Genomic DNA, 23,653 nt, shown 5'->3' on the forward strand with positions numbered 1-23,653 from the left:
ATTAGAAGTGACCATTCCCTAACCTACTCCTGACCATGAGTGCCTTGTGCAAAAGCCAGGATGTCACTCTCTTGTCTTTCAACTGACTCTCTGGGGGAGGCGTTCTCCCTCCACCCTTCTCAGTTAGCTCTGGGAGGAACAAATGTGAAAGCCAAAGTCAGCTAAGAAACTTTGGGACAGCAAAGTCAAGGCCACGATGGATCAGGCCTGAGGTAGGAGGGAGGAACCTGGACTATCCACCTCTTTGCTTTTTTCTGAGAAAGACAGCAAGGCAGCTCCTAGGCTACCATACTACTGGCTCCTTCCCTGTCACTTCACCACCCACTGCTCAGTAGACCCAAAGAATGCAAGGAGTAAAGCTACAAGGAGTAGGGGAAAGAGAAATGGGGTGAGGCCATTTTCCCAGACTTATGTCAGGAGGAGCTACAGAGGCACACACAGCAGGGCAAAGACCAGACTATCTCCACCTGTTGCTTTGCATTGTTTCTGGGAAGGAAACAAAAGTGGGTTGCTCAGCGATTTCTGATCTTCAGACATTAAGGCGATGAAGAGGAACCATTTAATTTTTTTCCTAATGGGGCTTCAGAATGCTCCTGTCAGATTTACATTAAACTATCTCAAAATGCATTTTTAGAAAACAAAAATTTTTTCATCTACGTATGATACAGTATTTACATTCCATGGAATACAGGCTAGAGACTGGTGGTGTAAACCCAACTGATGATGAGATAATGAATCAGATTATGGGAGGGGGCTGACAGGGACAGAGAGCAGGCCATGTGCCTACTTAGAGCTGTTCCACATTGTCAAGAATCCAGGTTAAAAATGACAACAAAAGTGTTTGGGGGTAAACTGGTTTTAATTCCAAAGGAGTTAAGGGGACAGCAAAGGCAAGATGACTGACTACTCTCTCCATGGAGACTCAGCCTTTCAACTCTTCCCAGAAGCGCGTTAAATGTGAAGCTCTTATATGGACCTTCACATCTCTGCTCACCGTTCAGGTCTTGGCTTCAAGCTGCTACTCAACTGACTGCCAGGCTGACAGAAATAGCTATTACCTATCAAAGTGGATTTGTTGATGAAGTCTCTGCCACTTGAAAAGTCAGCATTAGGGCTGGGGCAGGACTAGAGAGATGTGAATTCTAATCCCAGGGAGATGCTGGCTCTCTCTCAATCTTCACTGCCCACTGGCAGAAGGAAGGGTTGACCCCTACGGTTCCCCAGCCCTTCTTCCTTGTCAAGAGATTCTTTTGTTCTAAGAACTCAGCAGTCCTTTTATTTCTCCCCTCCTTATCTTCATTCCTGCAATTAGTATTGGGATCAACTGGCTGCGTTCACTGGTATTATTCTACCTCTGACTTTGAAGTCTCCCAAGCTCTTTTTAGGTAAGTCATCTCATTTTGTAAACCTAAATTCTACCTAAGAAGCCTACGGTGTTCATCACAGTTAATCATAGGCTGCCCTTTTCCCCTTCACAGCAGGAGTGTGGACAACAAAAATGCCCCATTTCTCATCTGGCCTGCAAATCTACTATAAGAGTTCCACCTTTGTTTATTGGTTTATTACAGACTCTGGACCTTGAGCTCAGCCTGAGAGAGAGATGTAAGAGATAACAGGGAAAAAACATGGGGATGGTGAAAACATGAGATTTTACAAGAGCAAAATATTGTTCTGCAGAGGAGGGTACTGGAGTAACACTCCAGAGAAGCCCAATGAAAAGAGGCCAATTTCAGGTAATCAGCAAATACGATTCGGCACAAAACACAATTTTCATGAATTAAAATCTGTAACTGGATATTGGCAGTTAGGATAATTTTTTCAGTTTGTATTAGACATGCAAATATAAGGTTACATTGTTACATATAGACTTGTAGAGGTCTTTCCCTCTCTTTTTTTCCCCATTTAAACAAACAAAAAAAAGGATTTCTAGTGCCTTGCAAAGGAGAAAAAATCATCATCGCTAAGAACTGATTTGCAGTGTGGTCATGTGGGGTGTTCTTTGTGGGGCTTGTTTTGTAAGAAATTTTCTTCTACAACTAAAATGAGGTTTGAGTCCACTTCTGTCTGAGATCTCTCTCCCCGCCATGTCCCTCCCCAGCCTGGCCCCGGGGTTAAGGCGAGGAGCAGGAACACAGGATTAGTACTCGCTCAGGCTGTGCCACTTGGCCACAGGCTTGCGGGGGCTCTCGCAGACCTCTCTCCAGTGTTCGGCTCCACTGGCCGTCACACTGTGCGCCCCCAGGATCAGCCTCCCCACCACCTCGTTCTTGGTGGTGCGATCGAAGTCGATGACGAGGAACTCGATGCTGATGTCAGGCAGGAGGTCAGTGGGGATGTCATAGATGAAGGACTCATTGAAGACTGGGTTCAAAGTGCACTTCTTCACATGGGTTTTCTTCTTGGCAATGCGCTTTCTGCCGTAGTAGACGTTCACCTTGACATAAGGATCTGGGGCCCCCAGAGAGAGAAGAGAAAGAGAAACAGGCCTATGACACAGTCCTCTCCGACATAGTGGTGGATTTGGGTTGGATCGAGGGGATTGTGGTGTTCATGGCTTTGGTAGCCATGTGGTCTCCAGTACTGCACCGTACAGGCACCCTGACTTATGTGAGGCTACCTGGATGAAGGAGCAAGGAAACTGAGCAGGAATAGAACAAAACAGCTTCCTCAAGTAAGGTCTGAGGTCAAGTGAGGTGTATGTGACACCAAGAAACATTTTCAAAGATGCAGGGACTAACAAGATGCCTGCAACCTTTTTCAGACGCATCATTTAGAGCTCAGGTGCTGTTCAGGACATTTTGGACAGTTAGGGGGAAATGATGTCCTGAGATAATCCCATGCAGGCTTTGTGGACCCCACCCCCACTCCAGACTAAAGCCATCAAGACATTGGGAAAGACAAATCCTATCACCACCAAGGGGAAGGTGGCTGGGACCTGAGGGTGGAGTTGGGCAGCCAGGTTGGATATAAAAACCAAACACGTGGGCCTTGGGCTCTCTCTCTGGCTCGCGATCGCTCGCCTCCTGGCTTCACCGCTCCTGGCTGGCGGCCAACTCTGAGAGCGCCATTTTGGGATTCCTGATCGGCGGATCGGGTAGGACTCATTTAAACTTTGTCTCCTACTTTTCTCCCAGAGCTGTACATTTCCTCATTTCCCCTTCCCTTGTAAATAAACCTTTTATTAACCTTTCACGTGTGCCTGCAGTAGAGCATTGATAAGTCCTTTTAAGCGCGCGGGTGAGGACCCACAGTCAGGCACCCCGTTTTGTATCGGGGTTGCTCTACAACAGGACCTCAAATGTAAAGACTCCATTTGCTCACCCAAAGCACTCTTCCACCAGGGAAATCTGTAGGAAATCTACATATTCATCAGGCAGAGAATTCAGACACAGGAATGAGTGAGAAGTGAGAGGGGCAATGCAAGGGATCCTGAAATGTGGGGGTGTGTCTGAGCCACAGGCATGGGGTGAGAGGGTTGTTCTTCAGATAGTCAGAAATAGGTTGAAGTAAATAGCTGCTACCTGAGAGACCGGTGATATCCATCTTCGGCAAGTGTCTGGCTTTGAGGACTACCACTGTCATTCTCTGTGCCACGGGCTGATAAGACAGAGACACCTGGAGCTCCCCTCTGCTAATGCACTTCTGTGGAGAAGAAACAGCAGATGAGTTTCCAGGCACAGAGAGCAGGGCGTGGCACAGAGTGTGTGCAGAGGAGAGGGAAGAAGGGCTGCAGGGGAGCAAGCACAGGAGTGAGGAGGCGACATGGGAGGTGTGCTTCCTGCAAAGACATTACTAGGACATTTAACAAGGAGGGATAAAGGGAAATGTCCTCCTTATAATCACGATACTAAATCAAAGCATTCAAAAAGTAAAAGCAAAATAAATCAAATTGTTCTCAAGGAGAGGCGGCGTTGCCTATGATTTCAGAGCACAGGCTGAAGCTAGACAGGCCCAGATTCAAATCCTCACTATTACTTCTTTTTTTTTTTAACTTAAGTATGATTGACACACAGATTAGTTTCAGGAAGACACTCCCTGCTACTTCTTATCTGTGTGACCTTGGGCAAGTGACCAGACATCTCTGTACTTTAGTTTCTTCATCTATAACACCGAGATAAAAATAGTACCAACCTCATAGGATTATTAAGAGGATGAAGTAAGCCACCATTTCTAAAACACGACAGTACCTGGCATTTAGTGGGTGAGATAGAAGTGCATTCTCCCCTATTCTCTCATTCTGGGGATGAAAAAGCTCTGAAGACTGTAGAGCAAGAGGTAGGAAACCTGGGTTTGAGTCTTAGCTTTGGGATTTTCACATGTCACCACCTGGTTTAGGGCAAGTCCTAGAACTTCCTGAAGCCTATTCCTCCATTTTGTTAGGGGGAAGTGATGTCCTGAGTTAATCCCATACAGGCTTTGTGGACTCCACCCCCACTCCAGACTAAAGCCATCAAGACTCTGGGAAAGACAAATCCCATCACCACCAAGGGAGGGTGGCTGGGACCTGAGGGTGGAGTTGGGCAGCCAGGTTGGATATAAAAACCAAACACGTGGGCCTTGGGCTCTCTCTCTGGCTCGCGATCGCTCGCCTCCTGGCTTCACCGCTCCTGGCTGGCGGCCAACTCTGAGAGCGCCATTTTGGGATTCCTGATCGGCGGATCGGGTAGGACTCATTTAAAACTTTGTCTCCCACTTTTGTCCCAGAGCTGTACATTTCCTCATTTCCCCTTCCCTTGTAAATAAACCTTTTATTAACCTTTCACGTGTGCCTGCAGTAGAGCATTGATAAGTTCTTTTAAGCGCGCGGGTGAGAACCCACAGTCAGGCACCCCGTTTTGTATCGGGGTTGCTCTACAACAATTTCACAAGAGAGGAACTGTCACACCTGCCCCCTGCATCTCTCCAGCCAAGTTGGCTTGTCCCCTACCACACCTCCCTCTCCACTATACCCACATCTTTGTTTCCCCATCTTTAATTTTATTCTAGGCTCTATTTTGAACTTGAAAAAAATCTCTAGTCCTCCAAGAACATTTTGAACAACTTAAAACTAACAGAGCTGATAGCACCTAAGGAACTTATCACGCAACAGAAGACACAGAGATACCAACAAAAATGTACTTGTCAGGGAAGTAAGAAATCTGTGTAGGTGCTGCTGGGAGATTCAGAGAAGGCTCTTCCAGCTGACATCTGGGCTGAGTTTATGGGGGTTGTGTAAGAGATGATGAGGTGATGGGCAGAGAAGCTGGAGTGGCTGGCATGAGAACAGTGGGTCCTGAAAGGACACTGTGTCCAGTGACTGGTGAGAGGTGAGTGTGCTGAAGTTGGGGTACTTCGCAGGAGGGGTGGACCAGGAACCTGGAGAGGTAGAGGCACTCTAGTCACACAGCAAAGTCACAGCACACTGGCAAGAGCAGTCCATATGCAGAGTGACAAAGTTAATGTGGTGGTTGTTAATATTTTATTAATAATGTTATTATTCTAGTGGAAGCTGGAGAATGAACTAAAGTGGAGAAAACCTAGTCAGGAAGCTCAGTTAAGAGACTGCTGAAACAGGCTGAGGAAGGAATGATGAGGCCCAGAACCAGAACTATGGCAGAGGAGATGGACATGGGGATGAGAGACGTCTCAGGAGGACTTGTCAGGGCTTTCCAGGTTGGGGTGGCAAACTAGTGGGAATGTAAAGGACAAGGAAAAGCTTGGGGATAATTTCTTGTGTTTCTAGCTTAGAAAGTGGGGATGAGGCTGGGCTAAAGGGAAAAAAAGGGATTTTAAGACCTGATAAGTTGAATTAGGGACAAAATTATTCCCCCATTTCCCTGTCTTATTCCTTCTCTTCTTCGTGGCTTCAAGAAATGTCACATATTCCAATAATTATTCTCAGATTGAGCAAAAATAGATTATAGTCACTACTAGCCTTACATACAGCACATACCCACCAAATGAATCATTGAAATCTCTGTGGCTTTAGGCTTTCTCCACTTTAGTTCATTCTCCAGCTGCCACTAGACTAATAACATTATTAATAAAATATTAACAACTGCCACATTACCTTTGTCACCTCTGTGCATATGGACCACTCTTGCCTGTGTGCTGTGACTTTGCTGTGTAACTAGAGCATCCCTACCTCTCCAGGTCCCTGGCCCACCCCTTCTGAGAGGTACCCCAACTTCAGGCACTCTCGTCTCTCACCAGTCTCTGGGCACAGTGCCCTTTAGAGACCCAGTACTCTTGCACCAGCCAGTCACAAATACAGGGAACTCTGCTAGTGACTAGGGCTGAAGAGATGGACAATGAGGAACCCTACTGCCAAGAATCTCACTGGCAAGGGCACTACTTGCTGGAGTATGTTTGGGGCAGGAAAGAACAACAGAAAATTAGATCATAAAGGGACAATCCATACAGTCTGTGCTTTGATTATAAGCCTAAAGTCATCTCGAGGAATGAAATATTTCACATGGTTTTAAAAATATCTTGAGCTTCTATTACGTGCCAGGAACACATGAAAATGTCTCCCATAAGGCATAGTACACAGTCAGTACATGACTAACTAAAATTTAAACTTAGCTTTTTTAGCTTCTAGAGTTGACATATAAAAAATACTGGGAGGGGGTTAAGTTGCAGCACTATGAAGCTATCCGCAGCCACTGTAGCACCACATGCCACATCAGTTTGATCCCCAGTTGCCCAGGGAGCTAGCCACATGGCACAGCCACCTCTCCAGTCTCGCCTACTGCTCCCCTCAGCAGTATATTTCAGTCAGTCTGCCTGTTCTGTTCCCTACTCTGTCTCTGGTGAATCCTCTCATCCCCCACACTTCTGGCCTGTACCCCAGTTCTTGTGTGCATAAATAAATCTTTAAAAAATACTTAAAATTTTTTTCATATTTTTTTTTCCTGCTAGATTGAAGTTTGCACTTTGTACTTACCTATAACATACATAATATCAACTCTTGATTATAACCCTGAGAAGTACTCTCAGCCAGTTTAAAAGTACAGGCTGGATTCCCATGCCAGCTAATATACTTCTAGGATGCTTTCTTTTGACATAACTCAAAACATAATCAGAAAATTGAAACTCATTTTTATTATTAGCCACTGCCAAACAGCATCAGGAAAGTAATTCCTTATTGAAAACCAAATGCTTCCCAAAATATTCAGAGCTGAGTTATTCAACACAGTTCTGTTAGTTAGCTACATGCATCAATTGCAACTATAATTCATTAAAATTAAATAGTTAAAAACTTAGTTCCTCAGTCATACTTGTACCTTAAATGCTCAAGGGTCACATAGGGCTGTAGCTGCCATACTGGACAGTTCAGAACATTTCCATCATCACAGAAAGTTCCAGTGAACAGCACTGATCTAGAAAGAACTTTTGGATTTTTTGCCAACATTCCCTTCCATAAATAATGAAATGTTAACTAGAATTGACATCTATTTCTTGCGCCATCCTCAAACACTGGTTCTAAATACTAAATAAGCAATCTTTAAATAAACTTACACCTTACATAAAGAAGGATACAGAAAAGGTAAATTTGATTAAAAACAAAGTATCATTTGTAAAAATATTACTAATTACAAGATTACAATTTAGGCTTCCTGGTTTATTTGCTTAAAATTCTGTTTCCTAAATCATCTATTTTTTTAAAGATTTATTTATTTATTTATACAAGAACTGGGGTACAGGTCAGATTCGTGGGAGGGTGAGAGGATTCACCAGAGACAGAGCGGGGAACAGAACAGGCAGACTGACGAAATACACTGCTGAGGGGAGCAGCAGGCACGACAGGAGAGGTCTGCCTCGTCATGAGGGCCCCTCGCCAGCCGGCCGGGATCGAACCAGTGCTGTAGAGGCTGCAGACAGCTTCACAGCACTGCGCTCAACCGCCTGCGCCACCAGGGGAGGCCCCAAGATTTATTTATTTATGCATATAAGACCTGGGTTACAGGCCAGAGGTATGGGGGTGAGAGGATTCACCAGAGACAGAGTGGGGAACAGAACAGGCAGACTGACTGAAGTACACTGCTGAGGGGAGCAATGGACGAGACAGGAGAGGTCTGCTGTGCCATGTGGGTAGCTCCCTGGCAAGCCAGAGATAGAACTTGTGCTGCAGAAGCTGCTGATAGCTTCACAGTGCTGTGCTTAGCCCCTTGCACCATCAGGGAGCCCCTCCTAAATCATCTATTATAGCAAGATCCTCTTAATCTAAATCCTGGTGCTATTTCCCTAATTCTTTGGGAAAGCAGACACCTTTTGGTTACCCTTTGGAAAACTTTCTCCCCTAAAATCCCCCCTCAGGCAACTATTCTCTATCTGTTCCCCACCCCCTTACTTTTGGCCAATTTACATGAACAGAATTTCCATTTCCACTCAGCTGCCCCTCTGTGAAGCCCAAGTCTGCAGCCACACCACCTGAATGTCATTCCACCATGCACTGAAGGCAAGAGTTCAACCTCCCTTCACTCCCCCTCCCCTTCTCTTCTACCCAATTCCTATTCCAAGTAGCATTGTCAAAGGCTCTTTCTCAAGGGCTCTTTGTCAAGAGCTGGGAGAGAGCGGTTTCCCAGCCCTTTGGCTGAGGGAGGCAAAGACCCTGTTGAGGGGCAGGCAAGCAGAACAAGTGGGAGAAAGGGTTTTATCCATGCCTGACAGAGCTGGGAGGCTTTGCTCTCAGAGAGCAGGCTCCTTTCTACTTCAGTGGAAAAAAAGGAACAGGAGCTGTGGTCCTAAAGAAGACATCCAGATGAAGAAATACTCAGACGAGGGATAAGCCTACTTCCTGTCATTAACAGAGTCCCTTCCAGAGTGATTTGCTAGCCACACATCCTCAACAAACCTTTATTGGGGCCAGAAGTCTTAAATGTGACCTCTACATAAATCTTGGGAAAACAAAAGAAACAAAAATCTAATGTTCAACCACATGTCCTTTTGTCTTTTCCCTAGTACATGTACACAGCAACTTTCTTTATAGTTCATTTCTTTATTGTTCCTGGAAAATGGACATTCCTTTTTCTTCTTTTCTTTTCAGTCCCTTTTGGCTAGACTGGGTTGACCTCTAAGGTCCCTTGTAATTCTGAGATTTTAAGAATCCTCTCTTTCCCATGACCATTGTCCCAGGTCATCAACAGCAGATCTGGCAGTGGAAAGACAGGAAATGGTCTGGAAAACAATGACCTGGAGAAATTAGGAGGAATCTAACAGCGCTCTATTATCTATTTCATAAATCACTTCTTTCCCACTGTCCCTTCTTTATCCCCCAGCCCTCTCTGCACTGCCTTCCTTCTCCTTGGATACCTAGAGCCTTGTGTACCCACAAGCGAATGCAAATTCACTTTAATTTCTATCTGAATAAAATAAAAGGGGGAAAAAAAGCTGCTACTTAAACCAAACAAAAGAGGAGGGAAAAAAAACAACCTAGTTCCAAAGTCGAACTCAAGAGATTTGGGGGATTATAGCATTTATACTGTGGGAAAAAATAAAACAGAACAGAGTTTATACTGTTGGGGCCTCCCTGGTGGAGCAAGGGGTTAAAAGTCAGCACTATGAAGCAGTTAGCAGCTACTGCAGCACCAGTTCGATCCTGGCCAGGGAGGTGACCCACATGGCACAGCAGACCATCCTATCTTGCCTGCTGCTCCCCTCAGCAGTGTATTTCAGTCAATCTGCCTGTTCTGCTCCCCACTCTGTCTCTGGTGAATCCTCTTACCCCCCACACCTCTGGCCTGTACCGCAGTTCTTGTATGCATAAATAAATAAATCTTAAAAAAAGTTTATACTGTGGTCTTCCATCACTAATCATTAAGGGTTAATTTTGGGTGTTTCTTATAGCCTTTTGTAAATTCACAAGAGCTGAGCGCTCTCACAAAGACCATTAGCTTTCATGATTTAGCCTAGGGGGAGACTAAGGCTCACAGCTAGATGGTAAAATGGATAGAATCAAAAATGACTACTAGGGGCCTCCCTGATGGCACAACGGGTTAAGATACAGCACTATGAAGTTATCTGCGGCCACTGCAACATGAGTTCAATCCCCAGCCAGGGAGGTGACCCACATGGCACAGCAGACCTCTCTTGACTGACCCGCTGCTGCCTGTTCTTTTTTTTTTTTTTTTTAATTCTATTTCTTTATGCATATAAGACCTGGGGTATAGGCCAGAGGTGTGTGTGTGGGGTGGGGAGGGGTGAGAGGATTCACCAGAGACAGAGTGGGGAACAGAACAGGCAGACTGACTGAAATACACTGCTGAGGGGAGCAGTGGGTGAATCTGGGGAGGTCTGCTGCACCATGTGGGTAGCTCCCTGGCTGGGGATCGAACTCGTGCTTCAGTGGCTACAGATACCTTCGTAGGTTGCATCTTAACCCCTTGCCCCACAAGGGAGGCCCCAGTCTGCCTGTTCTGTTCCCCCTTCTGTCTCTGGTGAATCCTCTCACCCCCTCTCCCCTGCACCTCTGGCCTGTACCCCAGCTCTTGTATGCATAAATAAATAAAAATTTGGAAAAAAAATGATGACTAGTCCTGGGCTTCTTCAACAGACTGCACTAATCTATGACAGGACAAGGGATGCATTTCTGGTGAAGGTCAGAAAATGCAGTTAGGGATGGGGGGCAGGGGTTGCCTGGAGAAATAAAACTTTCACCAGGAATCCATCTAGGATTCCTGGGAGGAAGATAATTTGGCCCCTATCTAATAAGGGAATGCCTTACATAGACTAGAAAAAGCTCTTTACAGATAGTGTGGAGTAGGCCAGAGCAGCTCTGCTATTTGCCAACAAAACTACTAGGAAAGTCAATCTGTTGGCTACAGAAGGGAGGCTATGGGGTGGACATAGCCTGCTAGGGAATCATCGAGATGCGTAAAGTAGGGAAATGACAGCCACAGTTCAGGATGGAACAGCTCTGCCTACAGGTGCTAGGTGGGGAAAACAGATTTAAGAAGGCGTGGGAGGCTTGGCGTGGGGCTACGAGGCTCTAGGTATCCTAAATGGGGCCTTTCCCCGGAGATGTGTTGCTCAGGATCTCAGCCTTAGCTTATCCCTCCTGAAGGGAGTTAATAAAGTGGAAAGAAACTTGGCTCTTGCCAAGAGCCCCTGGCAGTTTAGCAAATGCCATTGTCTGTGCTACTGGATTTGAGGCTGTTTTGTTCTCAGTCCAAATCATTCCCTTTCCTTGCCAGTCTCTTCCCAGCTACAGCTTGGCACAGAGCCATCCTCCACTCTTGGCCTTGCACTGTGAGTGCATGAGCTGTCTGGGCAAGGCTGGCTAGTTGGTGGCTTTACCAAGACTGGGGCTCCAGTGACTGTGTTGGCAAGGATCCCCTTGCAAGGAGAGCCTTGTGAAGGCTGGGCATGTGAGCACTTGGAGCTGATAGAAAGAGGAGGCAGGGCATGGGAAGGGGGATGGCAGAACCCTGAGGAAAAGAGATGGGGGAGCAGGGGAAGGAAGGGATGCAAGGGGATGAAGTAAGTCACTGCTGAAGTTTCTGTCCAGCCTTGTGACTCCAATCTCAGAGGGTACAAGAACCCATGTTGTGGGGCCTCCCCGCTGGCGCAGCGGTTGAGCGCTGGGTTGCGGGACTGCCCACAGCCTCTGTGTCGCCGGTTCAATCCCCAGCTGCTCCCTGGCCACTGGAGGAGGGTCCCACATGGCGCGCAGACCTCTCCTGCCGCCCGCTGCTCCCCTCAGCAGTGTACTTGGGTCCTTCTGCCTGCTCTGCTCCCCGCTCTGGCTCTGGGGAATTCTCTCACCCTCCTGCGCTTCTGACTATACCCAGTGTTTGCATAAATAAATAAATAAATAAATCTTTAAAAAAAAAAAAAAAAGAACCCATGTTGTCTTGGGCTCTAGGATGTCTCACTGTATCCTGGTACTGTGCCAGTGTTTATGCCCTAAATTCCTCTAATATTCTTCAAAATTCTTGGACTTCCCCGACCACTATGAGGTGGAGATGTGGCATGACAAGTGCCTGCCACCCAGCAGAGAAGCTAAGATGATCCCTCCAGGGGACCACTCCTGCCTTCCCTTCCATATTCCCCCAACCCAATGCAGTGACCTCCAATGGTCAAACCTTGTTCAAGGAGCTTGATGCACATTTAGCTCTGCTGCCCTGAAGCCTCTTCTGTATAGTCCTGTGCCTCCCACCTCCCCCCTAAGTCCAGTCCAGTTCCCCCTACTGGCAGGTGGAAAAATATCAAGATATGAGAATGGCACCTACAGGCAGGGCTCTTTCTGGGAGGTGTTCCCATGATTTTAGTGACCTCAATATCCTTTCTGAATGTTTTTAAAAGATTTATTTATTTTTGGGCCTCCCTGGTGGCTCAGCGGTTGAGCGCTGGGTTGCGAAGCTGCCCGCGGCCTCTGTGGCGCCGGTTCGATCCCCGGCTGCTCCCCGGCCACCAGAGGAGGGTCCCACATGGCGCGCAGACCTCTCCTGCCGCCTGCTGTTCCCCTCAGCAGTGTACTTAGGTCCTTCTGCCTGCTCTGCTTCCCGCTCTGGCTCTGGTGAATTCTCTCACCCTCCCGCACTTCTGACTGTACCCAGTGTACCGAAGTACACTGCTGAGGGGAGCAGCGGGCGGCAGGAGAGGTCTGCGCGCCATGTGGGACCCTCCTCCGGGGCTGGGGAGCAGCTGGGGATCGAACCGGTGCCGCAGAGGCCGCAGGCAGCTTTGCAACCCAGCGCTCAACCACTGCGCCACCGGGGAGGCCCAAGATTTATTTATTTTTATATAAGAGCTGGGGTACAGGCCAGAGAGGAGCGGGAGGGTAAGAAGATTCACTAGTGACAGAGCGGGGAGCAGTACAGGCAGACGACCAAAATACACTGCTGAGGGGAGCAGCAGGCAAGACAGGAGAGGTCTACGGCGCCATGTGGGTATCTCCATGGCCGGCCGGGAATCGAACCCATGCTGTAGAGGCTGCGGACAGCTTTACAGCGCTGCGCTCAACCCGCTGCGCCACTGGGGAGGCCCAATTTTTTTTTAAAGATTTATTTATTTATGCATACAAGAACTGGGGTGCAAGCCAGAGGTGTGGGGGGTAAGAGGATTCACCAGAGACAGAGTGGGGAGCAGAACAGGCAGATCTACTGAAATACACTGCTGAGGAGAGCAGTGAGAGAAGCACTGAGGGTCCTCAGAGGTCTGCTGCACCATGTGGGTAGCTCCCTGGCTGGCTGCAGTGGCTGGTGATAGTTTGACAGCTCTGTCTTTAACCCCTGTGCCATCAGGGAGGCCCTCCTTTTTGAATTTTTGATCCCTTTCTCCACTGATTCAAGTCTCCCTTGTCTTCTTCCACTTTGTCAAAACAAAGTGGAAACATTTCTAAAACCCACACATATCCCCCAGAAGTCAAACTTTATTAAAAACAGAAAAAAATTAATAACAATAATATAGTGGTTACAATGTATTGAAGGCTTACTGTGCATGAGGGGCTATGGATAGTCATCATCTTAATTCCTATAAGAAACAGATCTGGAGTAGCTAAGCAATTTGCCCATGGTCACATAACTTGTGGAACCTGCACTGAAACTCAGGTTATACTTCAAAGTGCTTTTACCTGAAGAAAAGACTCAAATTTTATTTCAAAATCTGGGGGCTCAAATGGTGAGGCAACTCATTAACCACTTACATATATACTGAAAAAGGACTCAAACTCTAAGCTTAAAGTAACTTCCTTCACAGCACCTCCCACACTCACAAAAACAGTAACTGCCCTCTCCTCCCACTAAAGTAAAAGCTGCCCAAGGGCAGTAACATGCCAGGTGCATGATCACATTTAATCCTCATAACCCTTAAGGAAGTAATATCAGTTCTGTGTTACAGAAGGAGAACCAGAAGCTTACAAGGGTTATATAACTCACCATGTCACAGCTGGAATGGGAAGCCGCACTGTCAGAGTGGAACTACACAGTTGTGGGGGAAATGAATCTACTGGTGAGGGTGGGGGATACATTTCTTGCACCCCTGAAATTACAACTCAAGAGCCAATGCAGGTGCGGCTGGGACAAGGCAGAATGGAGGACTCTCATGCTCCCTCCAGCGCAAACAGGGAGGGGAGGAGACTGCAGAGAAGGAAGTACCTGTAGCAAAGTCTGGGCCTGGTAAGGGGCTCAGATGGTGAAGCAACTCATTAAATGGCAGGGATGGAATGGTTATTAAGAGGTCTGTAAATGAGACCATTATACCCCCAGGCTTGGGAAGGTGAGGCTGAGGGGAAAATCACTGAACTACTTTCACAGCTACTCAGATGTGAGAAGTAAGTTCACTGGATTCCTCCACACATTATTTTGGAGAAATCAGCCCCCATGCCCCTAAGGTGATGAGGGTCTAGGACTGTTGGGCAACCTGCTCCAAGCAAGCTGGATGCAGCTTCAGGCTGACAATCACTAAATGAAATTTCCGAAGGTACCTGTCCTGCTCTCTTTGGGAAGTAGCTTCTTGGACAAGCCCTAACCTGCCAGGCTGGCCCTCTGTCTTACTGTCCCCACTTTCTTTCCTTGGTAGCCAAGAACTTCCCTGTCACAGCCCGAGGCACCTATCCCATCTCCTCCCGGCTTCCATTTGTCCCCTCTCCAACACACTCTTCCTCCTTACCTGGATGTTCCTTTTGATGATGTCCCTGGTCAGCTGTACCTTGCCTGTGCTGGGGTCCACTCCAGCCAACGGCACCATGACCTCCCCAATGACGTCGTCTCGGGAGAAGCGGTCAAAGCTGAGGACGAGGAAGTGCAGCACCAGGTCCTGCAGTTGGCTGTATGGAATGCCATAGAAGGTGAAGGTCTCGTCAAACACAGGGTCCAGGGTCTTTCGCAGCACTCTGGTCTTCACCCGATGTCTCTTGTCGGGAAGGATGGTCATTTTGATATAGGGGTCAGAGCCCTGGGTCTGGTCATCCATCACCGGCAGCCCATGGGCTTCCTGGATTGTTACCACCAGGGCTTTCTTCGGGAAGTTGTAGTCCACTGAGAAGGTGAGGGATCCTAGCATGACATCCTCCTCTGGAGATGATGGAGAAGTGGTTTTGCTCTCCCCTGGGGTCAGGCTCGCCATGGGGCTCCTCAGTTCTTCCCCATAGTCCACTTTGATAGGTAATTGGTCAACACAAGATCCAGAGCTAGGTCCCCTGGGACCCTTGGCTTGGCCCAGCAAGCCAGCCTCTGCTGCGTCAACTAATAGATTCCCTCGTCCACCTTCCCTCCCGGGACAGTCTTTGTCTCTCCGCACTTTGATGATTTTCTTTTTGTTGCTGAGGGTCTCTGGGTATATGCTGATGCCTTTGAGCATGTGAATAAATTTGTATGGTGGGGTCTTGTGCTTCTTTTCTGCCTGCTGGTGGCAGCATGTCCACACAAAGACGGTCACTGAGACACACACCACTAGCACAGAGGCCCCTATGAGGCCAGCCACCACTGGTGACACATCTGAAGGTGAAAACCAGAGATATGTTAGGCAGATGGACCTCACCTCCTGCCCAGAGCTCCCCTGCAAAGGGTCTCTGCTGGAGTCACACAAATCTACAGCCTACAGTCACACAAATCACACAAATCCCAGCCTCCTAAGCAAAACCTGCTCATATACTGCTGGGCTTAAAGAAGCCCTTACCCATTCTCTTCAACCAATCTATGGTCTTCTGTTCCATCAAATCTGGATGAAACATTTATCTTCTCTGGAAAGATTTTCCTGAAGTGCCCCACCTTAGTCCCTGATCTTTTCTTGGACCTCCCTTAGCACTTGAGGGGTTGGTTTGCTCATAGATTTTGTTTTCACATAAAGGTACTCTGGAAATGATATAAGAACCCCTTTATCTCTGGCCTCCCCTGGTGGCGCAGCGATTGAGCGCTGGGTTACGAAGCTGTCCGCAGCCTCTGCAGCGCCGGTTCGATCCCTGGCCACTGGCAAGGGTCCCACATGGTACGCAGACCTTTCCTGCCGCCCACTGCTCCCCTCAGCAGTGTACTTTGTCAGTCTGCCTGTTCTGTTCCCCGCTCTTGCTCTGGTGAATTCTCTCACCCTCCCGTGCTTCTGACTGTACCCAGTGCTTATATAAATAAATAACTAAATCTTAAAAAAAAAAAAAAGAACCCCTTTATCTCAACTGTTACATGAAAGGTATAAGCTGATGAGCCTGATTTCAGGGGACTATTCCACAGCATCCAGTAAGGGTGTGCACACTGTGGGTCTCTGTAACTGCCTGACTGAATTTGGGGTAGAACAATGTGGGGGTGACTTTAGATGGTTTTGGTGTGGTGCTAAAAGAAGTTAGGTGAGGGTCTCCCCGGTGGCGCAGCGGTTGAGCGCTGGGTTGCGAAGCTGCCCGCAGCCTCTGTGGCACCGGTTCGATCCCCGGCTGTTCCCCGGCCACTGGAGGAGGGTCCCACATGGCGCGCAGACCTCTCCTGCCGCCCGCTGCTCCCCTCAGCAGTGTACTTTGGTCCTTCTGCCTGCTCTGCTCCCCGCTCTGGCTCTGGTGAATTCGCTCACCCTCCCGCGCTTCTGACTGTACCCAGTGCATGTATAAACAAAACAAACAAACAAATAAATAAATAAGTAAAACATGCCTCTATTAAAAAAAAAAAATTAAAAAAAAAAAAGTTAGGTGAAAAAAAGAAGAACTCCGGGCCTAAGTACTTTAAAAATGTGTTCCATGCGTCCTTACAAGCATTTTAAGTAGGAACAAATAGGGACTAGAAAATGTCAGATGTTTGCTCACATGTCACCTGCCTTTATTTATTTTTAAATTTATTTACTTATGTATACAAAAGCTGGGGTAGAGGCCAGAGGTGGGGGTGTGTGAAAGGATTCACCAGAGACAGAATGGGAAACAGAACAGGCAGATTGACCAAAGTACATTGCTGAGGGGAGCAGCAGGCGAGTTGGGACTGGTCTGCTGTGCCATGTGGGTTGCTCCCTGGCTGGCGAGGAATCGAACTTGTGCCGCAGTGGCTGCAGATTGCTTCTAGGTTGCATCTTAACCCTCGCACCACCAGGGAGGCCCTTTTTATTTTTTTTTAAAGATTTATTTATGCATACAAGAACTGGGGTACAGACCAGAGGTGTGGGGGACAGTGAGAGGATTTACCAGAGGCAGAGTGGGGAGCACAACAGGTGGATCTACCAAAACACACTACTGAGGGGAGGGTGAGACAGGAGAGGTCTGCTGTGCCATGTGGGTAGCTCCTTGGCCAGGATCAAACTCGTGCTGCAGTGCCTGTGGATTGCTTCACAGGTTGCATCTTAACCCCTTGTACCACCACGGAGGCCCACATGTCACCTTCTTACTAAGGTGATGCTATTTAAAAGTTCAACTTTGGGCTTTCCTAGTGGTGCAGGGGTTAAAGTCTCAGTGCTATTAAGCTATTGCCAGCCACTGCAGCATGAGTTCGATTGCCAGCCAGGGAGCTAATCAACAGGGTACCGCAGATCTTTTCTGTCTCGCCTGCTGCTCCCCTCAGCCATGTAGCTATGTATTTTCAGTAATTCTGCCTGTTCTGTTCCCCACTCTGTCTCTGGTGAATCCTCTCACACCTACCTCCCCACAACTCTGGCCTACACCCCAGCTCTTGTATGCATAAATAAACAAATCTTGTGCCTTCCCTGGTGGCGCAGGCGGTTGAGCGCCACACTGTGAAGCTGTCCGCAGCCAAAGCAGTGCAGGTTCGATCCTGGCCAGCAGGCGAGGGTCCCACATGGTGCAGCAGACCTCTCCTGTTGCGCCTGCTGCTCCCCTCAGCAGTGTATTTCGTCAGTCTGCCTGTTCTCTTCCCCGCTTTGTCTGGTGAATTCTTTCAGCCTCCCTTGATTCTGGCCTGTACCCCGGTTCTTTTATAAATAAATAAATAAATCTTTAAAAAAAACCCAAATCTTTAAAAAAAACTTTCATGAGGATAGGAATATTGTCTGTTTTGTTCATTGCCGTATCCCTAGTACTTAAAACATATAACAGGTACTTAATATATATTTGTTGAATCAACAAATATTTCACTATTTCCCCAGGTCCTAGAATCATGTGATACACAATAAGTGTTCAAAGAATAAGTGAGTTATTAATTTCTTATTTTTTTGAGTTAATAAACTAAAAAGACAAGCTATCCACAGCCATTGCAGCACAAGTTCGATCCCTGGCCAGGGAGCTAACCCACATGGTGCAGCACACCTCTCCTATTTCTCCTGCTGCTCCTCTCAGCAGTGTATTTCAGTCAGTCTGTCTGTTCTGCTTCCCACTCTGTCTCTGGTGAATCCTCTCACCCCCCACACCTCTGGCCTGGACCCCAGTTCTTGTATGCATAAATAAATAATTCTTAAAAAAAAAAAAAAGATTCCCACTTTACAGCTGAGACTTGAATCTGCCTAGGGCCACACTGCAGCAAATGTCAGTGATGGGATTTAAACTGTGGTCTGGCTCATTCACTCGCCTCTGCAGTGAAAGGAGCTGCCGCCATCTCTGTGCACCAGCAGTGGAGAGTCATGTGGACCAGCTCTTGCTTCCTCATTAAGAGGGACAAGCAAACCCTACAGCACTAAACCCAATAACCAAGGCCTGCAATTCCTTCTGTTAAGACTGGTTGATTCACTGCAAGATTTTGGGTGTGGAGCTGGCCAGCCACGGCAAAGGTGTGGTGGTAATCATGAAATGGAGATTCAGCCAGCACACAGACCTCCTGCATACAGATCACCATCAACAAGAACACACAGCCACCCTCGGCAGCAGCTGGCTCATGATCTACAAGAAGCACCTCCTGGATCTGTACATGGCGGCCATTCGCAGAGCCAGTGCCTGTCCTGCGAGAGGCCTGGTGTGGTGAACAGGAAGAGGACCTGTCCCACCAAGAACACCTAAGTGCACCCTGCGCCACCCCCCAGCAATAAAGATGTCACTAGACTTTTCTCAACAACAATAAAGCACACATAAAAAAACACTCAAAAAACCCTGGTCTGTCTGACACTAGAGTCTCTCTACATTATGGATAATTAGGATAGTAAAAGATTTAGACACTATTTCAAATGAGGAAAAACTGAAGGAACTGGAGCTGAGTGGTATCAGAATAATAACTTTCTTCAATTATTTAAGGCATTTTGATGGAAGAATGATTTAATTTTACTTTGGAGAGCAGGCCCAGTACCAGTTCCTACAGGCTATAGGAAGAGAGATTTTGATTCAATAAAAAGAATCAAATTACTACTATTATTATCTCATACTGGTCCAAATTAGCTCATGAGGCAGTGCATCTCCAACTGAAAGCTTTAAAACAGACATTGTATCACCATTGGTCATGCAGAGTCTAACAGGAATTTCTTTAGTGGGGACTAAACTAAATGTCTCTAAAGTTCTTTCTACCTCAAACATTCCATGGTTATATGAAAGTTGGGACTAGGTAAGAGGAGAATGGGCTATATTTTAAAATAACATTATATAGATAAGGAATAAGACCACTAACACTATAATAGTGATTGTTTTTTATTACTATTTTTTTTAGTGATTGTTTATTCTCAGAGTATTAAGGGAAGTAAGACCTGTCAGGGAAAAGTGTCACAAAATGGGGGCAGCCTTGGTGATAAGCTTCTTATCAGGAGGCAGAAGAAACACCAATTTCATCACTGAATCCTTGCATCTCTTGCATGAGTAAATATTTGCTTGAACAACTGATTAGATTCAATTGTAAATCAGAATGGACACAAAATGAAAAAGCGGCTTTGTACACCAATCAGAGACTTTCCTGAAATTTGCTTGCTAGTGATAAAAGAAACTCAACATTGGTTGTTTCTATGGGAAGAAGAAAGTGCCAAGACAGGTTCATTTTTGAGAGTGATTTGAAAGAAAGCTGAAGGTGCCCAGGTGGGGTGACATCTGGGTGATTCTTTTTGCTTCACCATACATTTGTTCTGTGATCTTGATGGACCCACTGCTGCTTACAGGGTCTCAACTTGTAGTGTCAGGAAATGGAAGTGGGGTGGGTAAAATAGAAGGATTCTCATGGTTCAGGAGGATAGAAGGAAACAAAAGAAACAGATGAGCCCATTTGTGGATTATCTTGAGTGCTCTCCTCCACTTTTGCCTTCCTTTCTTCTTCATTTTAGTATTTGTTAACTGTTGCTTCTTTCCATACATCCAAGGCATTGAACCAGAAAAATCTAAGATACTGAAACTCAGAGCCCTCTTCTTGCTTTAAGCAAACGCTTGGCGGGAAAAGAAAATTGGAACTAATGGCTAAAGTGAGCATTTTAAAGTAACTATACATTGCAGTGACCCACGCTACTCACTATTTTTATCCTCCAAGGTCAAGGATAATTGAGTGTTGGCTTGGTACATCTCCCAAGAGATATGGCACTTGACATGAAGTACACTATGAGACTTGCTAAGTTAGAAGTGAGACCCTCTGTGCAGGTTGAAAGACCTACAGGACACACCTGGGCTTTCCCAGCCTCTGATCAGACCTGCCACTGCCACACCCTTGTCTAAAATAACCTTTTTCTGCCAAGCAGGCCAGTGCAATACAGTGAAATGAGTGTGAACTTCGGCTTCAAATGGACATGGTTTTAAATCTTGGCACTACCCTCACTTGCTTGACTTTAGCCAAGTTATTTTATCTCCCTGAGCCTCAGTTTCATCATCTGGCATATACATATATTTAATATATATAAAATATATATACACTAATGCCTACACTACAGGATGTTAGTAAGTACTAAACAAAACGTAGTATGTAAAGGGCCAACAAAATTTCTTTTCTCTTTCCACTAATATTCCTGCTACACTGTACTCCACACCATCTACTTTTCCAAGGAATTTGGAGCTGCAGTTAGGGAAAAGAATGTTGGAAAGAAGGCATGAAAAGAAAAAGAAAGGGCAAGAAGAAAACCATGGGGTGCTCCCATCACAAAGAAACTTCCATTTTGGAAATATAGGTAAAGAAAAGAGAGGCAGAAGGTGAGGTGGAAGGAGAAATACAATCAAGGAACAGCCTAGGAAAGTCAGTGGGAACAAGTAGTTAAAGGGTATGAAGATGTTAAACTTTTCCCTGACTTGCTTTCTCCTTGATATCGAAGGACATTGGGTTCCGTCATTTCCATAAGCCTCTTACTCCAGAATGAGAAAAACCATTTCATAGCTGGATCATGGCCCCACCCTAAACAGTGGAGTCTGCATGTTCAAAACTTCTGCATTGTCTGAGGGATAGAATCTCTTAAGGGATATGATGGAACCCTAGGCTGACAGCAATACTCACTGACTTCTCCTAACTTGAATTACAGGTGAGATAAGCAAGGCAATACTTTTTTGGGGGGATCAGGAAAGCACAGCACAGGAAGTTTGCTACCTCAGGACATTCTGGAGAAATCCCCAAAGAGGAAAAAACAGGCTTATCAAGCTTTTCTTTCCCATCTTCTTCCCTATTTTTCACTACCCTCTGCTCTAGAGAGTGTAACTGATCTTGGAGACCATAATGCTGTGTCGGGGACTAGCAGCTCCGAGGTGACGTAATGCTTTCTCTGGTACACAAAGCAGCCTCCCCCGGGCTCGGCCTCTTTCGCCCCTCCCCCTCTGGCCTGGAACAGGCCCCGCCAGCACCAGCGCGGGTTAGTTACTCATTTTGAAAAATCAGCCCAGGGAAACAGGGAACAAAGGCCCGGGAAGGAGAGCCTAGGCGCTGCCAGGAGGCCCAGAAATAGACATCACGTCATTCCCCAGCCCAGCAGAGCCAAGCGCCATTTGGTAGCATCGGAGGAACCCCACCATTACGATGCAGAATAGAATTTGCTGGGCTCACGTTTCCTTCCAGCCACTGCATCCAGCTGACCAGCGTAAGGAGTGGTTTCCTTTTCGTTCCCCACCCCCGCACCCTCTTTCCCCAGAGGCCGCTGCCTCCCCTGGCAGCCAGCCACACATCCCACAGTTTCAAAGCTGCCATCTTGATGCCCCATCCCCCTTGCCACCTCCCTCCCCCGCAGCCCTGAGTAGTGGGAGGGGGAGGAAGGGCACCGCCCTGCGCGCCCCAAGGGGGAGGGATCGGCCTACCTCACCTCTCTATCCCCAGAAGGAGGGGTTCGCGATAGCTGCAAACTCGCTGTTTCTCACCTCCAGCAGTGCTGACAGTGCACCATACAAGGTTTTAGCATCCTGGAGCTCCCCACCCTCGCTGTGGCTCTGGCCTTGCTAGCCTCTGCAGCTCATAGCTCAAGTTCAGGCCCTCTCCGCTTCCACTGCCTGCTGCCCACCACCACAGGCCCACATCCCAGGCCCGTTTTAGACAGGCTCTTGAAGGCCCTGGGCAGGGCTTCACTCCCTGCCCAGCCACTGGGCTCCCTTAACTTTAAAACGGTTTCAGCTACCCGAGGCTTAGTTTGCTTGAAACTACTTACCAAAGCTAGGTCGGATATTGGTGATCTCAGCCATGTCGTAATCAAAAGCTTATTGCTATAAATGCTTTTGCAATGGTCAGCCAACTCTGGGAACCCCTGATCAGTACCCAGACCTCCGCTGGTAAAGCGCTAGGTCAGGGCTGGGAGAAGGTATCTGGTGGATGCCTCCTGCGACGGTCTGGCCGCTGATTGCCAGCTGCGGTCTCCTCTTAAGATGCTCCTGGGATGCTCTGAGCTAAGGATGCAGGTGCAGCCAGACTGGTCCTGATGCGAGGTAGGCTCCGCCTTCTACCGAACGGCTCTCGTCAGAAGACTCCGCCTCTATCCGAAAAGTTCCGGAAGGCGGGCCCCGCCCCTTTCCGGAAGCTCTCCGGAGGTGACCCCTCCTGCCATCGAGACTTCCTGAGAATGAGGCCCCGCCCACTGACCGACTTGTCAGTGGTGAAAACCCGGAGGCCTGAGTAGGAAAGTGTTGGTACATTATCTTATGAGAGCTTATAGATCTTGTGATTCCGGTTTCCAGAGCTTAATATAGCAGCAGAATGTTCTAGGTGAGAGGAGCCTAGGATTTTTGAGAAATAAAAATTTATACTGTCTCCATTTCACTATCAATTGCCTTTATTGTTATGCATTTCTGAGACTCCAAAAGGTTTTTATGGAAGCTTTCTTAAGCTTTGATTAAAGACGAAAACTGGTGATGGTTACACAACGCTGAACATTTACTAAAAATAATTTAATTGTACACGTACACGCATGGATTTTGTGGTGTGTAAATTAAAGCATTTAAAAAAAAGACTAACAAAGAGTGTCAAAATTAACTAGTGTAAGTGTTTAGGGCTGGTTAGTGAGCAAGAAAAAGATGAGCGGGGAGAAAGAAACACAATCAACAAATCTGTTGTATTCTGCAGTTTCAAAAGCGGAGCGCATGAAATTCCAAATATCTGGAGACTTCCCTTGACATTTTGGAATGTTAGAGTGATTCAGATTAGAGTCATACTGGGGAGGTTATTTTCCTGCTAACATGAATTTCACCCTTCATTTTGGTTGATACTTTCATTCTGTTGGATTCTGTTTACAGACTGGATCAGGTCAAACGAATTATGTAAATGCATAGATATTTGTTTACCTGTAAAATAAAAAAATAAATTTTTCTAATTTTGACATTCTTCTGGAAAGCATATAAGAACACGATCATAAGGAGTCATTCATTCAAAATACGTGTATTGAATTATAGAACATAGACTATGCCCTAGCCACCTTCCTGGGTACTGGATCAAATGAACCAGAAGCTAAAATTAGG

At 46.9% G+C, this 23,653-nt stretch overlaps 1 protein-coding gene across 1 annotated transcript; it reads right to left on the bottom strand.

The window, feature by feature from the left end:
* Window positions 1–2,137: 2,137 nt before the first annotated feature.
* SYT11 (synaptotagmin 11) lies at window positions 2,138–22,387 on the bottom strand (the record flags this gene model as incomplete). Its single annotated transcript, XM_084243204.1, has 4 exons — window positions 2,138–2,448; window positions 3,522–3,642; window positions 14,593–15,419; window positions 22,354–22,387. The coding sequence occupies 4 exons, from the start codon at window positions 22,385–22,387 to the stop codon at window positions 2,138–2,140; spliced, it is 1,293 nt and encodes a 430-aa protein (XP_084099330.1).
* Between the last annotated feature and the right edge of the window lie 1,266 nt (window positions 22,388–23,653).

Source organism: Talpa europaea (assembly GCF_964194135.1).
Source record: "Talpa europaea genome assembly, chromosome: 9".
NCBI lineage: Eukaryota > Metazoa > Chordata > Mammalia > Eulipotyphla > Talpidae > Talpa > Talpa europaea.